Source organism: Montipora capricornis, chromosome 10 (genome assembly GCF_036669925.1).
Source record: "Montipora capricornis isolate CH-2021 chromosome 10, ASM3666992v2, whole genome shotgun sequence".
Taxonomy (NCBI): domain Eukaryota; kingdom Metazoa; phylum Cnidaria; class Anthozoa; order Scleractinia; family Acroporidae; genus Montipora; species Montipora capricornis.
Genome location: NC_090892.1, coordinates 20,353,181 through 20,370,771, shown reverse-complemented (window position 1 = coordinate 20,370,771; position 17,591 = coordinate 20,353,181). Strand labels below are relative to the sequence as shown.

The window sequence follows — 17,591 nt, the reverse complement described above, 5'->3', positions numbered from 1 at the left end:
TAACAGGTGAAATTCGCATGTGCTCGCTCAGATGTTTTTCCTCCCTTCGCTTCACTACAGGTGACGCCACAAAGAGGCAAGGAGTGAGTATTTTTCACGTTGCGCTTTAAGGCGTCCGCAAATGTTTCCCCGTTTGCGCGCAGAGGAAACATTTGTTGCAGAAGTGAACTTTGCTTCCCGGGAAGCAAAAATGTTTCTAAATTTCGGGACACTGTTTCCGCAACATGCCCTAGTTTGCGGGCGCCTTTACGTTTCACCGGTTCACACGAGAGATATACAAATAAATGGAAACGCAAACAAATGGAATTTTCCTTTTTCTTGCGCCGGTGTTATAATAGCTGCTTATTAACAGCTCCTGGTTCTTTTGTGTTTGCTCGATTTATCGATGTTTCACCAAAGGCATTTCTCATTATTTTAAGAAAATGTTAAGACAAAACTCTCTTAAAAATTCTTTATTTCTGTACAAAAGTAAGAAAAAATGTATTTACATACAAAACCGTTTTGATTGTAAAAAATAATGCAATTTGAAATTGAAAAACAAAAAAATTTCAATACACATAACTGGAGAAACACACATCAGATCTAGATTAATTCATGAACATACACCAACAGAAGGTAAGATTCTGCGAAATGCAAAAGTTAACCCAAATGAATATTATGAGCTTTGGAAAAATCTGACTGCGTTTATTTCTTCAAGAATCGAACTGCAGTACTAATTTCAAAACTACACTACATTACTACTTACTACAAGACTTAGTGATTAGCTATCGTTTACAATGGTTTCAGACGTGATACTCGATCGAACTAACCAACTTTCATCCAAAAACAAACTGTTGCAAATATCGCTGTCAAACAACCTATTTATAAACAAAACCGCACGCCTGTATGGAATAATAAACCGTTTAATTTCGGAGAACGAGAAAACTACACACTATTTGAGTCGCCGCTATCTGCTAACAATCTTGACGCGGTCTCGTCCTCAAAGAGACCTTGATGGCAAATCTTGAAACATCTATTCTGACATGTAAACGGCTTGAATATTTCCGTCATAGGGGAGTTGTTATACACGGAGAACGGAAGACTCCAGGAGTGAAACACTTAACGTTTTGTTTAAACAAAACAGATACAAAAATTATGCTTACGGAAAGCGCCGATTATTTTCAAGTTCGGTTATTCGGTCTTCAAGAAGAGCGTCACGCCTCTTTAGCATGCCTGGCCGTCAAAGATTGAAAATGCAACTACACGAAAAAAAGATCAAAAAAAGTTTCGTTTACGAAGAAATCAGCAACTTCAATAAAATTATGTAAAAAACGAATCAAGCAAACGGAAGCATCATTGTTGGCCAACAACTCTCAACAATGTTGGGATTTGTTGCGTCCATTTGCACGAGGAGCAAGTATCATCCTGCTACCTATAACAGCTGAACAGAAGAGATGAGTTAATTTACATGGTTCCAGATCTTCATTCGTTTCTTTCTCGTCTTAGAAAGTCCATTGGTTAAAGGGTCTCAAGTTATCCCTATGCATATAATCTGAAAAATCATGCAATAGCACCTCCCTTCTCCACTCCGTGCAAACAACCCCTATGGAACAATTCGTTTATAGCAAACCACAGACCAACACAAATTTCTGATCTACATGTGTATTTACTACTCAAGTACTACCTAAATTAATGAACATCTTTGTTTGGATATATAATAGACACTTTATATTTCTGCTTAATTTTCATTTCGGTATATTACACAATAATAACACTAAAACCAATCTTCACAAATTGAAATATATTTACTAAGAAAACTAGAAAATACCTTTATGTACATAGCGCACAAATGCTTGAAACAATGTTGATTTCTTAACACGCTTTTTTTTATTTTAAAGACAACGGCGCTTGTCCTGCAAGTGGTTATAAAACAGATTACATAAAACATTGGCGTAAAATCTGAAAAAAAAAAACCTTCTCCGACACATCTGAAACTTGGACCAAAAATCTCTCTACCTGGGAAAGATGCCATGAACGAAACTGGGTCACCAACATACTTAGCTATTGCCTACATTATTATATGCACATTTAATTAACGTCCACAGTAAAAACTACTGCGAAAGAAGTTTTCAATGGTATAAGCTCTCTCCTAGTTTCATCGCCACGTTCTTTGAAAATCGCAAAAACGAACAGCCAAGTCAACTGCTCTCCATCTAAAACATTTTTCTTTACATTGCGTGGCCGACAGAACATAATCTCATTGGAGAAAGTTATTCATTAACGAAAAATCGTAAAATATAATTGCAACTAAAAAGCCCTTTTGTCCAACGAGGATCTATAAAAAATATCGTTGTGGAAATTGTCAGAAGAGGTTTTGATCTTAACGGCCAAACCACCTTTCACACACCAACAGACTGAAATGTTGTCGCACTATATGTAAGAGACATTCAACCTTAGTCCAAATAACATGAGATAATAAGTCCATGCTTAAGCTCGTATAAAGAGTGCCTGATGCAATAGAGCACGAAGTGGAATAGACCTAAAAGTAGACATCGGTTCGATAATACCTAAGCTCCACAGTTTAAGTCACCATCTTTTCTGTAATTCCTGGCTAAAAACTACAAACAAAATTGTGCAAAAATTGAAGCTACCGCGTAATTTTACACAACCTCGTAAATTTCAGCGACTTTTTGTTTTTAATAGTTGGATAGGTATGATCCTTAACCCTGTACCTAAAATTAGAAATGTAGACATTCTTCTCGGCTAGCGTTTATGCCGGATACTATACATTTCCCACGTTTTGGTTAACGGTCAAGATAGCGACTCAAACCATCACAAAAGTGTGATTAGCCCACTTGGCTGGCACGGGAGAGGAGACTCGGGGTTTTTCACTGCTGTCAATCACCTTGGTCTTGGCAGATGGTGGACCAAAACTGACACCGTGGTATTAAACCAGCCAATTATAACACTGAATGTGACCAATCAACCTGCCCCTCCCTCCCACCCCCTACAGTGATTGACAGCAGTGAAAAACAAGACTTCTGATCGGAATTTGAACTTACGATTCTGGCTGTTGGTGAAAAGTGCTGATGCGCGGGGCTGTATGGACGTTATTGCGTCAAAGTAAATATTTATCTCTGCATGCCTTTCCTTTCAGCTTTTTAGCTCAAAAGAAAGCATGGGTATGTACGAGTGAATGAAGGATCTCTGAAATTTTACGCCACAGTGGTTGTACTGAAGTGAAGAGTGCGAGCAGCTGCCCTGTAGTTGGCAAAGAACTGATGCGCTTGCTGAGTTAGTAACTGTTGATCCGGAGTCTTTCCACAAGCCACTTGTTCCCAAGTCGTATCAAACTGCAAAGACAAAGTTAGGAATTCGGATTATCAAAATTCTAGGATGTTGTAGATTACAGCGGAACCCCGCCTCACGGCCATCTCGTTATTGCGGCCACTTTATTTTGGCCCGGCGAAACGGCTATACATTCTCTTATAGAAAACCTACCTCGTTAATGCGGTCACCCGTTAATACGGCCAACGGCCAAAATTTTAAATCCCAAACAGTAGAATCCTTTATAATTTCACTCGTTAATAAGGCCACTCGCACTAAATTTAAAAAACCAAAACGCCTGTAACATGTCAATTTCATTGACCTTTGTAAATACCACGGTAATCGAACAGCCGATTTATTTTACAAAGTACTGTCAGCATCACTCCTCTTTATTTCCAGTACAAACATGATCTGAACACTACTGCAGCATTCAGTGAGGCAAATTGCGAAGGGATTAAGTCATTGTGCTTTGATCAAAAACACGATTGGTACTAAAGTCTTTCGGTTAGGTCATTACGGCGGCTTCCGTTTTTAAAAGCATAGTAAGCTGGGCCTGTTCTTTCTTTTGATTTAGGCTCAGAACGTACAGCACACTTAACAATTTTAAGTGTTTTACTTCCTGAGCGAAGTTTCAAGTATTCTAATACAATTACTGTACGTTCATTCTTGTTGTTTATTAAAGAGAAAAGTAGTTCTGGAAGTGCAAATGCGATATTTGTCATTATGGCCCTTTAGTCATGAATTTCATCCTACCCCGGCCACCCCGATTATACGGCCAAATGTTTTAGGCCCGTTGATGACCGTATTGACGGGGTTCCACCGTACTTTAACTAAGGATAGTAACAGTTGTGAGAGAATGCCTTACAAAAAAGGTCTTCAAAAGTTGTCTTCAAAGGAATTTTGGCTGCGTAATTCGTGTTTGTCATACTATAGAGTGAATACAATATGGTAAGTTTTCACACCCCCATTTCATTGTTTAAACGCTGAAAGCAGTACGTTTCTGTTAGAGATAATCAACCGACACTGAACAATTTAAATTACACGCATGTCCGGCCAAATTTGGGTCCCAAAATCTTGGTGACTCTGTGCGAGAAAAAAAGTATCTTAAGTGAAAGAGAGAGTATTAACCAACTTTCTAATCTTTTTCTTTGGACAGTAATGAGTACTGTAACTAGCGAGTTCTTCTTTCCAGCGTACAAATCATAGATAACTTATTGCCCAAATTCCTCGTTCGCAACCATCCAAACTCTTTCAGCCAATTTTAGGCAAAAAATCTTTACCTAAAAATGACCATGTCTTCAATCTTTCTCACTTCCTTTTCAAGAAGTGTGAGCACTTGTATTTCTCAATCAATCAAACGATCAATGAGAAACAAATGGCGGGAGCTCAATTACGTTTCCTGGTTATCTCCACCAGTCTCCTTTGCATGCCGAAATCCAATATGGCGACCACTATGTTACTTTACTTCGTTTATTATTATTATTATTATTATTATTATTATTATTATTATTATTATTTATTTTTTGCATCTTGCCGAAACAACAGAATATACTGACAAAGCAAAGCAAGTTGTGTTAGTTATTTAAGTCAGTGTCTTGCGTCCTGGGACGCATTAAAATTTCCGTGCATTTTTTGGAATTCATTGGCGTAAAAATGCACGATTTCTGCGTTAACGCGATCCCTGAACAAACAGCAACGCAGAGACGGAAGCCCTTAAAGATGTTTCTACGACACATTCCGGATACAATGCCATATGGGGCCTTTTTGTCGCACAAATTATCACAGAGTTAGGTTGCGCTCACGGTTGCTTGATAAATCACTTTCATGTGCCAAAGCCCTGGTCAAACTATCGAACGAAGTTGGTGTCAACGCTCCAACTTTGTTCGACCGTTCGGCCGCCCATGTTGCAAGATGTTGGCCAACATTTTTTGTTCGACCAAGTGTTGGATAGAGTTTGCTTTTGATCAAACATTACGCCCAACAACTTTTGCTGGACGCAACAATGTTGCAGTGTTTTGCCGCTCTTCCAACAAAGTTGCGTCCTGAATCGAGTCACGTCCGTGCTTCTAGCCAATCACGAATCGCCATCTTGTTTTTAAGCCTAGGCTTCTAGCATCATCTGCAACAAAGATGTTGGACAAGGACGGAGCAGACGTCATGGTTATTGAACAGAGAGTATGAAGTATGAGGCAAGGCCATGTCTGAGGGACACTCTTAGTCCCCTTTATCATGATCGCTCTCTTTGGAGAGCGCCAAAATTTCTGCAAATTGATCGGTACTCATTCTCATAATCTCCTAAACGCGGATGTATCTTGCAGTAAGCATACCCTTTTCTACACGTCCTCTCGATCATTCTTTGGGTTTTCCTAGTTAGAATCGGTCATTTCCGTCCTCCAACAGCCTCAGGAGCACAAACGCTACGAGGAGTTCTACATCTCGTTAAAGTATTCGCGCCAACTTTCAGTTTCGTCAAGCAATTTTGGGTAGTGTTTTGCCTCTACCTGAACAGTTACATCCAAAAATGTTGCATGTTGGATCCAATTTTGTTCCATAGTTTGGACAGGGCTTAAGGCACCAGGCATTTTTTAACGGTTGTTTTCCAAAGTACGGCAAATAAATGTACTAAAAATGCGTGCGGAACGTGTAGCACGACTATTTTTCTGAAACACTCAAGCGTCCTCTAGGAGGAAACGTCTACCTTCAGTATAAGGAGGCACTGTGGCCCAGTGGTTACGGCGCTTGCCTTGAGATCCGGAGATCCCGGGTTCAAGACACGCTCTGACCACTGGTTGAATTTGATCCTGGTAGTCCCTGGTTCGACTTCCCAGCTGCACTTGTAAATAGCCAACTGGTTTGCCTCCGGCCAGTTGGGATTCTTAACAGTTGTAGTTGTTGTGTTCTGTTGTTTCGTTGGTTCATTGGCCCTGAAAAGCCCCTATGGGGAGAAGTCAATTAAGTATGTATTGTATTTAGAATGAGTAACAGCTAAATGATAGATACCTTTGGCAGAGCAGATTTCTGGGGAGTTTCTTGAAATCTTATCAGTCGCATGGGATGCCCTTTCCTCCGATGTCGCTGAAATCAACGAATCTTGTAAGCAACTTGATACCAACAAGGATTTTTCTCTATTCATAACACCTCTAGCAGCAAGTGCACCATGAAAATTACCGTTGCCGCAGTTGGTTAAGACTTCTTTACACGTACGACACACACACAGCAACAAACATCACACGCAAGGGCAGTAGAACTCTGAACATTCGCACTTTTGACGGGATGTAAAAGTCTCTTATTAATTTACTTCAACTTACTGCGTCTTATTTACTCTACGTTTGTTGCTTGTTGGTTTTGAAAGACATTGACGGTATAGAAAAACAGACAGCACAAAATGAATCGGCTTTCGGTTCACTGCCAAACACCTTTCGCGGTCTCAATGGCACTCTATTATTGCGTTTTGAGATTGGTCGAAAATCTAACCGTTCGTTCAAACAACCAGAACTGAAGCCCAAATTGAAGACCACCTACAGTGTATGTCTTGTGTGCACGCGTTTCCTGTACAAGACGCAATTCTGAATGTACTTGCCACATGCCTTCTCATTCGATCGTTTTAAAGGCCCACCTTCAACCGACAGGCATTGCGTGCCTCGGAACAATTTTCATATATGAAAATTCCACCCGAAATCCGAGATTCATCTAATTAGATCGCTGCGATAAGAAATACGAATTTCCATAACAAAAACAAACGGTCGAAAAGCCTGTCGGTTGAAGGTGGGCCTTTAACATGCTACAACTAATCCAACCAACATAATTTTTAATTGGACTTCATCTGAAAACCCCTTGATAGATGATTAAGTTGGAAAGAAGGGTTAGCGCACTATGGTAACATTTATGATGCATCGCGTGCAAATCTTCGACACATTTCTTCCCAAGCCAAGGTAAATAGTTATTATTGCTATTAGCAGTTACTTTGAGCTTTGACAGAATGTCTGGCATTTTAAGCATTACTTAGTGACATGCATTAGTCTAAAGCAATCACTTAAGCCAAGATTCACCTGGAAATCCACAGCACTAGGACATAAGAAACGTTCAACGCGTGTTGATTGTGCAGCGTTTTTTCCACTTACTACAGTTGTAGACGGCACGATACTGGGCGTCACGCTAGGACTTTGCTGGCCAAATATCTCCGACGGTTTGATTAGGGACGAATCGTCCGATGAAGATCTCATCGTTGTTTGGACAATTCCAGAGTCTTCCTACAAACCAAGCGCACAACAATAGTTATAAATGGATTATTCTTGAAACCTTTACTACGTTGAAAACAAATTCATGGAGCAATATGAACGAAGAGCTTTTTGAAGAATTCTACCGCATTCTGACCGCGCGAAAATGAAACTCCTATTGCCCCCATTCCCGTTCTATTTGGAAAAGAAGAGCCTCCAGGGTTCATACGCTTCTTGTGTCCTAAAACTCCATGACTTTTCGAGGAGTTTCAACGACCATATAGGAAAAAAAACCCATGACCTAAGAAATCCTGAAATCTATACCATCCAGACAGAAGCCCATGAGTAGGCGCTTGCCCCTCCAATACAAGTCCTGTAAGTCAACCTTTGCGGGTATCTTTCTACTTTTAGAACGCCACGAAGTCTTCGACTCTGCAAGCACTGTTTAAAATAGGCAATCAAAATAAAGTTGTCAAACGAGGAGAAAAATGGCAAAAACAATGAATGAAAATTGATGCAAATGTGAGTCTCCTGATAAAGGAGTTGACTGAAGGATACAGTGCACTCGAGGCACCTACTCACGGGCTTCTGATCCAGAATAGAGAAAAAGATTGCAGCGCCGTTTGCCAAAACGTAAGACAATAATTTCATTTTGTTTCAGCACTACTCCTAGATCTAATTTTCCAGTATTTTTCATGACTTGTCATAATTTCCCAGGATTTTCCGGCCTGGATGTCACAATATTGGAAAACCATGACTTTCCAGGATTTCCATACCCAAACGAACCCAGCTCTTTCTCCGCAGACTACAAAGCGGAATTCCCCACAGCGAAATGGCGTTTATACGAACAATTTTATTTGGTGGCAAACAACAATTCTTCTCAGGAGTACCGTCGCTGATACGATTAATCCTCTACATCAATTACATCGTAATCAAATTACGTCAATCATGGATTCAAAGCATTTTCAACTTTACCGTGTGGAGGACTCGCACAAACTTCTATCGAGGCGCAAAAATCGACACCACGTTGCCTTTATTACCTCTAACCGAAATCTCTAATAGTTTTCTATTCTCCTCAAAAAGTTCGCTGCAGGTCGCTTCTTCTCGTGAAGAAGGCTAAAGGCAATAGCCAAATCAAAGCCCAATTCATGTATGCTACTGTTTCTACATGTGCATGCCCTGTGCAATATTCGATTCTTTGCCGCAAACTGCTAATCAATTTTATCGATATACGTGTCATTGTTGAAAACATTTCAAACCATCAGTGACTAAGCCACTAGACCTACCACAGTTATGACAGCGTTATGTTGGTCAACTACATCTTGTGATTCATCCAATCTGCTGGAACTTGCTGAAGGAGCAGCTGTAGCCGTCTTACTCAACTGGGCGTATTTTACCTCCAGAGATGTCCGTACTCTGCGAGGGGTCTTCTCTGCACTTGTTGACAGCTGCAAACCACTTTCTTCCTCCTCTCTTTTGATAATTTCATTAAAATCTGCTTCAAAGTTATCGGGTGTCTAAGGAACACAGAGGAAACAATAAATATATATCAAAAAAAGAAAGAATTAAAACTTTTTGACCGTGGTGGAGGTAAATCTCTACCACTTTCACCGACACTGGGGTGAAACTTTTTGACCGTGGTGGAGGTAAATCTCTACCACTTTCACCGACACTGGGGTGTACAATTGTTTTAGTATATAACACACAAGTTGAATAATCGGGGGAGACTATCGATAAAATTTGCGGGAAGCCATTTTGTTTTTCTCCCTTTGCTCACTTGCTAGTCACCTCCGAGCTAGCCAATCAGAACTTGCGGAAAGCACTATTCACTTGTGCCGTATATATTAACACATGCTACAATCCACCACAACCATTTTACCATATAGTACAGAGCTCAGTTGGTGGAAACCAGATTAACATATGCCAGGACTAGTGTGATGGTTTTATTTTTTTCAACTTTTGGGTGAAACCACGTTGAACGATGTTGAGGGCCATAACATTGTCCAGGGGGGAGGGGAGGGGAGAGGGAATCAATGGAAGAACTATTTTCTTTGAAAAACAACCAAGTAGCCCAATACCTTTAAGCAAAGCAAAGCAAAGCAAAAGTAAAAGTAAAGGTAAAGTACATGTAATTAATGGACTGCAGTGCAATAAAAACAAGCATCTAACACATACACTGCGTAGCTGGCGGTTGTTTTGTTGCGAAGAGTGCAAGATTAAAACACCTTACGTCAAAAACTTGTAAAAATATAAAATAAATACAAGTACATCGTATTCATAGTTTGCCTTAATTTGCTGCTGTTCAATGTAGCTAAAACGTTTTCTGATTAAGAAAAAAATGAGTACCGATCTTTAAATATTTAGGTTCGGTGCGAATGTGGTTCTTTTTTCACCAGGCCTGTGACCCAGACATTTTCCCTAGCATTAACTGTTTTCTGCGAATTGTTTGCACTACGCCAGTCACTTCAGCCAACAATGAACCACGGTAAACGGTACTTTGAAGCTTGTCAAAGGATATCTGCGCGCCACTGCGACAACGGAAAGATTGTCGGGCTTGACTCTGATGAACATTCACTACGAAAAGCCCGTCCACTACGATGCTGTAGTTCAGCGTTTTGCGGAAAGATACCCCGAAGAATGCTTTTTATGGATCCCGTCTTTGATGAAACACAAAATTTAAAAACGTTAACTGCAGTTGTTTCACTCTATATTTATCTAATACGCGTGACAGCACAACAATCGTTAATAAGGTATAATTGAACAATCACAAAACGAAACTATCACTAATTGATCGTGAGACACAACGAACGTTGAGGACAACCATCGGGTAAATATTTCTTCTCTATGAAATTGTAACACGCTGACTTTGCCTCAGAATGCCAGAAATTGCGTTTCCGGGAACTAAAAATTTCAAAATTTCCCGGGGGTCCCCAACAGGGGCTGCCCATGAAAGTGCGCAACAGCGTGCAGTTTTGACTCTTTTGCCCTTTATATTATAAACAATTAATCGAAAATTTTCTCGTAGAATTAAGGATTAAAATACGTGACATATTAATCCTATACTCATATACATGCATATTTAGAACGAAACATACATGTGCCATCTTTGTTTCATTCAACACCTTTAAGGCATTCTTGAATGGAGTTGGAGTACGCGGTGACACACTCAACAGTTCCCTTCTGATACGTGGTGTGCGAAAGGGATCTTCGCCTGAGCTTGCCTCCAATAAACCAGGTGTGTTGAGCGTAGTGTTTACTACACTGATTTGAGTCTTGTTGTCACAAGCCGGTGTGGACGTTTGTAACTTGCTAGAATGTACGGGGGAGTTCAGAAACTGTGAGGGTGAAAAAGGCAATGACTTTATTGGTGTGGCACCTTTAGGGCTGCTAAGGAATGTCGTCTCTAGGTTTGAAATGCAACTTGTATCCAAGTCACCAGACTGCTGTGGTAACTGTGTTAAGGTCAAAGCAAAGCACAAGAGTGACAACATTTCAATCCAAGAAAAAAACAAAGATGCTGCAAGTTTGCACGAGAAATGTAATTAACATTTTTCTTACCGCATTCTTATCTCTTTTGAATCTATCGATATTATGTATGCTAAAATTAGACAACAACTAGGTGTCAAGCAGGCTTGGGCCAAGTAAATCTAAGGCAGACTGAAGATGCAATTCTCTTGTCCTTGCCAATATACATTTTGTTTGCTTTTGCCAAAAAATGAGGACCTACTCCTCCTGAAAGATCACTTTTTGATCCTCTAATCTACTCCCCAGCCAAAACGTTTCCACACACGTTTTTACGGGATGAGATTTTCTGCAGGATTGGCCTGTAAACTAGAACCATTTTTTGTCAAAATGGAAGAGTTATACATGCACTACTGATAAAAACAATAAACTGGCCTCGATTGTTCAAAAGGTGGATGATGGTATCCACCAGATAAATCACTATCCAGCGGATAAACACTAGCAAAACCAATCGAGTCCATTGGATAGCGCTATATCCAACAATTGGAGCCCGGTTAATATCAACAAGTGCAGTAACAGTGATATAAAAGGATACTTTTCTCTTTTTTCCTCTTCTCAATATTGTTGGAGGGGTACTAAATCTTGTTTGCATAACAGAAGAAGTTATTGGAATAAGCGATCTACAAAGAAAGCAGCAAAAAGGTTCAAAGTCTCAAGCTGTGCATCAAGTAGGTAGTAGAAGACTGACAAGGCCCATCTTTCCCAGTTTAATATTGTTTCTACAGGACACAATTTATAGAGGTTTTTGCACTAGCAATACATGAAGGTATTTTGTAAGCCCGAGTAAGACAGCCCTCAACTGGAAAAAAAAAAAATGTATACTTGCCAATTAATACAACCTTCTTAGTTCTCAAGTATGCTAACACCATCAGAATCGAAAAATATGAGCAATTCGTTTATACATTAACTTTTAACAATTAATGAGACTTGTGAAGAGTTTTGCCCCAGCAACCTGAGAACAATGAATTATATTCGTGGTGTCACCTGGCACAGTTAAACACAGAAACAGGCTATTTGAGCTTTCCGACCTGTCTGTGTTCCTAGTGCAATAGCTTGGGATACTCTTATGTCACCCACCCTCCATCCGTTTGTAGAGCTTCCAGAGAATTTCCGTCAAATCTGTACCCTATAAAGGCAATGGAATAAGAAAAATAATATTTAGTATAATTGCACATATGATTATTGAAAATGCTATCCGCTGATTGGTTGCCGTTGAGATGATTATATACCAATTATTAACCGAGAATGAGGTTATTACAGGGAAATCTCAGACCGAGGCCTTGATGTATTGGATGAGCGATAGCGAGGTCAATACATCAAGGCCTCGGTCTGAGATTTCCCCGTAATGACCGAACGGACGAGGTTAACAAGTTATTTATTATATGGCCTTTTTTTTGCTCACTTTTGGCCTGTTCTTCGTCCTTTGGATAACAAAACTCGCTCTCGCTCATACTAACGAAGTACCTGTATGCTAGCTTTTCTTTCAGATATTGAAAATATAGTTGTACTTTGTCCATGTTTTGTTGTTTTCGCCCACGCGCTCGTAGCTTTTAGTCTCAACTCAAAAGAAACGTCGAGCCGAGAAAAATTTTCACAATGCCCGGTCATTACAAGAAAATCTTGCCCGCTCAGCAGCCAATCAGTGCGCGCGGACTATTTGTTACCACATAATACGCGATAATCACATAAGTGATATTTTTCCAAAATGGCCGCAAGCCGTTTTGTCGAGTGACAGACAAAGAAATTAATTGTTTTAAAGAAAATGCTTATTTTCCACCTATGTAATTATACTAAAACAATTATTTACCCCAGGCTCGGTGAACATCGGCGAATAATTGTTAATTATTATATTTCTCAGATAGTATGTGGGCTATGATTGGCTAATTAGCGGGCCGAATTAAAATATGTGCTGCTAAATTTGAAATTTTGATGTAACCTTTTCTAGCGAGTTTTTCTTGTTGCATGTTTATGCAAACTAACTTGTAAAACGTCTTGAAACAACATTTGTTTCTCAGAATTTACGCTTGCCAATCATTTTTGGGAGTTGATTTCCCACGTGTTTGCACTAGGTCCACAAATCAATGAAAAAAGGCGGTCCGTAACTTAAAAAGTATGGACCTCGAACTCGGTTAGTAAGTGATACTTATTCTTTTCTTAATGCGGGAGAGGGCGGAATTCTGCGAATCCCGCAATCCGATTGCCTCTGGGAGCGGGCGGCATTTTTTTATGTTCCCTGCCAACCCGGGCGGAATCCTAGGCCTGGTTGCGTGAGCTCGTAATGGCCTTCAATTTCCATTTGTTGACATCGAATACGTTTACATACAGAAGTAAGTATTATAAAACAGACTTTCATTAGACAAGAAGCGTGGAAATTTATAGAATTCAAATAAAAATATTTCTCTTTGAAACGTTCACGTTGTAAGTCGCTTACTGCATTCGCTATCAAGCGCGGTGCGAGTCAACAATTTAAAAAAAGGGGAATTAAGAGAGGAAGAGAGAGAGAGTGGAAAAAAAAAAAGTTATTTACCAGCTAAGGGTCGGTCCGTAGAGCGAAAAACTGTGACCTCAGTCTTGAAAATGCCGCCCTCGGGTAGCAATTTGAAGACCTCGGTCACAGTTTTCGCTATACGGCAGTCCCAGCTGCCAAATAACGTATATGTAATTGTGTACATAGCTCATATAAAAAATACATCAACATGTTTGAAAACATGTGAGCAAGTTTGCTTACGCCCCAGGCATTTTGTTAGACGAAAGAAAACTCGTTCGCAAAGCAGACTGACGTGAACAAGTATTCTCGACTTTATTTCGGAGTTTTGGGGGTGCTTATAGAAAATTACAGATTTGTCACGAGATGTTCACGTAGATAACCCGCGCCCCCAATTATGGACAAAATTAAACCCCGAAAAGATGTTTTTTTTTTCTTCCTGTGGCCTGTGAACGCAGACGTATTTCCGGCAGTTGTTTTTCTATTCTTTTTTTTTTTTGGGGGGGGGGGGGGGGGGGGAAAGACAACTGCCGGAAATACAGTGTGTACATTTCCGTTCCCAGGCTACTATTTCTGAAGAATGGCTAAAAGCACATTACCATATGACCATCTGCGACAGGGATCGCGTTAATGCAGAAATCGTGCATTTTTACGCTAATATAATCCAAAAAATGCATAATCGAAATTTTAATGCGTGCCAGGACGCAAGGCACTGACTTAAATAACTCACATAACTTGCTTTGATTTGCCAGTATATTCTGTTGTTTGAAAAACTGTTGGAGCGATCTGTGATCATAATTGAAGTTCTAAGAAATGGGGTTTAAAACATCTAAAAAGGTTAAAGCTAAATTTTCGACCGCCTTCTGCGGTCTTCTTCAGGGGAATGTACTCTGCAAGTCGCTGAATGCAAATATATAGCAAAAGCCGTCACTGTTCGTTGCTCCTAAGGGAGGAAACCAGTGATGCGTAAACCCTTGGAAAGGGTGCTCTTTCATTAACAGAGTTCTTGTCCAGGAATGAATGTAACGGCTCTAGAAAAAGCCTTTGTCGGCCAGTCCTATGCATATGCGTCAATATTAATTCCAAGTTGGTTACTCTCTTTTTCTCATAATTTAAAACATACTCTTTTTCTCGCAGAGGGTCACCAAGATTTTGGGACCCCCAAAAAATGCTTGGGACCCCAATTTGGCCGAACATGCGGGTCCCAGGACCCAGATTGAAAAATCCTAGTGCCATCCCTGTGCGACTCGTGTCTTTTCCTGTGGACAAGGAACTTAGCAAACAGAGAAGGACTTAGGAGCATAGACTTTGAAGTTGCCACTCACCTGTGGTTCCTGGAGATGTCAACTTTGAAAGCCGTATATTTTTGACTGAGGAAGTCCTATCAAATGAGCTGAAATTACTCCACGTAGAAGGATCAGATCCAAAAAGGGAATCGCTTTCCGACAGACCAAATGTTCTGAAGGGTGACATGAGTCCATGATTAGTTGATGATCTAACATCACCTCTTCTTTTTTCGTACGTTGATGATAAAAGGTCCTGCTTTTTAACTTTTGGTTTAATGTTAGTTAGATTTGAACCACTTCTGTGTTGACTGGACCCTGAAAGACTGATGTCTTCTTGCTTTGAAACAGCCATAGAAGGTAAATCGTCAAGTAATGATGATGATGATGAACTACAAAGGTCACTGTAAACATCACTTGTTGAATCTGCCCTCCGTCTTTTCTCTGTTAAATACAACAAATAAATCCTTTTTCATAAGTTAAAAAAATAACCCTTCAACCTTTGTAAGTAGTTGCTGCTGTTTCAATCAAGTAATCACAACGGAGGGATTTTGCCCAGCAGCAAAATCCCGAGGAGGCATCATTGTAGTCTGCACTTAAAGTCATAATTATAGTATTACTTACAACATAGTTTGTATACCGGATAAAATCTCGATTTTCCAGAACTAGGAGCGCATGGAATAAACGGGTTATGATGACATTTTCACCAAATTGCACGAGAGGAGTACATGGAAACGTAACGTCACAATCAAGGGGATATCGGTAATTCGGAAATCCATCCAGGGGATCCTTGTTGACCCTCAACTAAGACAGCTGACATAGTGTAGTTATGCCCCTTGGAAACGACGAGTGTATGACCAGAATGGGGAACATGGGTTGCTAGGCTAAGAGAGAACAACTGGAACAGGAAACCGGGAAAATGGAATGAGGAAAATCAGGAACAGGGCCAACTGGGCATTTACAACCCACAACTGAAACTTGAACTGGAACAAGAAATCACAGCTTGGGAACCAAAGCCACTAGACCTATGTACACTGTTAAGCAGTAAAAGAGCTGGGGCTCAATGCCCCTGATTCTTCTTCCTCGTGGGAATCGGTGACCGAGGCCATCCTTCCCCCTGGTGGACTGGTAAGGGCAGGCTGTGAACCCATGCTTCCAGCTACAGACCTCACAGGCGAGCAGAAATCGAGAATGGCCAAAAGGCCAACAACATTCCCAGCATTCCAGGAATGGCAAGACTGGGATGAATTAAGATTGTGGTCCTTACAGAGCAGAGGAGTCTTTGACCAGACAAGAACTTGCTGCAGAAGAGGGGTTGCTGGGGACCAAGGCATGAAAGTTGTAAAGGTCGTAGTTCACCTTTGTCCTATCGCAGAATAGAGGTGGCTGCCTCTTTGTCACAGGGGCTGTATCATATTGTTGCCATGCTCATCCTGGAAATTTTTTTGCCATCTGGATTATTAATGGCTTGTACTGTGACAGATCTGCCGCTCTTAACCACTGTGAGGCACTACATGGTGATGGTGAATCCTGGTGAATGCATGAGGACACAATGTATCTGGAATCTCCATCGTTTGTCTGTGGGCCAGGGAGACAACTAGTTTGCCGTCCAAGAACATTTAAGTTTTAGTCTTATTAACCTTGGGATTATCTGGAAGGAGATCTGCAAGTTCAACAAATTGACCGCTGATAATCTTACTCACAAGTTTGCCTGAACTAGAAATGGCAGAAAATTACAAGGTGTCACAATCCCCAATTCTAGCTGACTGAGAACACGCTGAGGATAAGACAGATGAGAAACCAAAAATTGGGTTCAAACAAGTGAAAAAGTGGAAACAAAACAAGGAACACAGATGTTGGTGTTGCTGTTGGCTGCTAGGAGTTTCAGTAAATTCTAATACAGATGGGGATGACCTGACCACATGACTCATGCTGGACATGCCACTTTGGGATTAAACCGGAATCACCAAAACAATTCCGGGTAAACGATCCGATGGGGCATTAGACATGGCCTGGGCCAGCATACTCCCAATGATACACATACACGTGTGTAAGTTGTACATAATGAAAGTTGTCCTTACAAGTACATTTACTCACCTTTCTTTCCTGGGTACACAGTTCCCTTACCATATCGTTTATCAGACTAGAATTAAAAGGAAAAAAGAAAAGAAAAAGAAAATTTAATTGAACTAAGTAATGATTACAATTTCAAAATTACAAATGAAAATAACTGATTTAAAGCATTTCAACCAGCTGCTATTACTGCTTCTGCTGCTACTAAAATATAAACGTAGCACTGAAAAGATCATGTTAAAATCCTTACCACATTGTATCTGACTTTTCTGTAATGGTCATAGCCTGAACTTTCCACTTTTCTTCTCATTGTTGAATTCCAGTGATTTTTGATGGAATTATCAGTTCTATCAAAAGTTGCATGTACAGTAGGTAAAAAACACTGTATGAGTTATGATGTTATACTCACATACAAATCCCACATCTGAATTGGTTAATGGCCCCTTGACCTGCATTGTCTTCTTTAGGGATTGTTTTGTTTTGGGCTTGTACTAAAACCCGAAACAACAAAACGAAACCACCGAAACCACCAAAACAAATTTAAAATGACGTTAAAATGAGAAAAGCCTGTTAAGTTGCTCTAGTTTTTCTCTAGAAAGTCTTGGTTTGAACAAAAAATGCTGCAAAGTCTTTCTTGAAAGGGCCATTCAATTCGCCACCACAATATGACCAGGAAAGCTTTTTTCCTTTTTGAAAATTAGATTT

General features: G+C 40.2%; 1 protein-coding gene across 4 annotated transcripts in view; it reads right to left on the bottom strand.

Annotated features, from left to right (window-relative positions):
• Positions 1–437: 437 nt before the first annotated feature.
• LOC138019477 (myb-related protein A-like) overlaps positions 438–17,591 on the bottom strand; it is a 31,912-nt gene continuing 14,758 nt past the window's right edge. For 2 of the 4 annotated variants that reach the window (XM_068866280.1, XM_068866278.1), the window contains exons 6-15: positions 17,137–17,233; positions 16,911–16,956; positions 14,856–15,257; positions 12,123–12,171; positions 11,581–11,665; positions 10,619–10,966; positions 8,810–9,040; positions 7,356–7,556; positions 6,307–6,381; positions 438–3,332 (exon numbers count right to left, since the gene is read on the bottom strand). In XM_068866280.1, the coding sequence (XP_068722381.1) occupies positions 3,195–3,332; positions 6,307–6,381; positions 7,356–7,556; positions 8,810–9,040; positions 10,619–10,966; positions 11,581–11,665; positions 12,123–12,171; positions 14,856–15,257; positions 16,911–16,956; positions 17,137–17,233 (1,672 nt within the window). In that variant the 3' untranslated portion in view covers positions 438–3,194. The remainder of the gene's footprint in view (positions 3,333–6,306; positions 6,382–7,355; positions 7,557–8,809; positions 9,041–10,618; positions 10,967–11,580; positions 11,666–12,122; positions 12,172–14,855; positions 15,258–16,910; positions 16,957–17,136; positions 17,234–17,591) is intronic. The other 2 variants (XM_068866279.1, XM_068866281.1) reach the window with 2 other exon arrangements.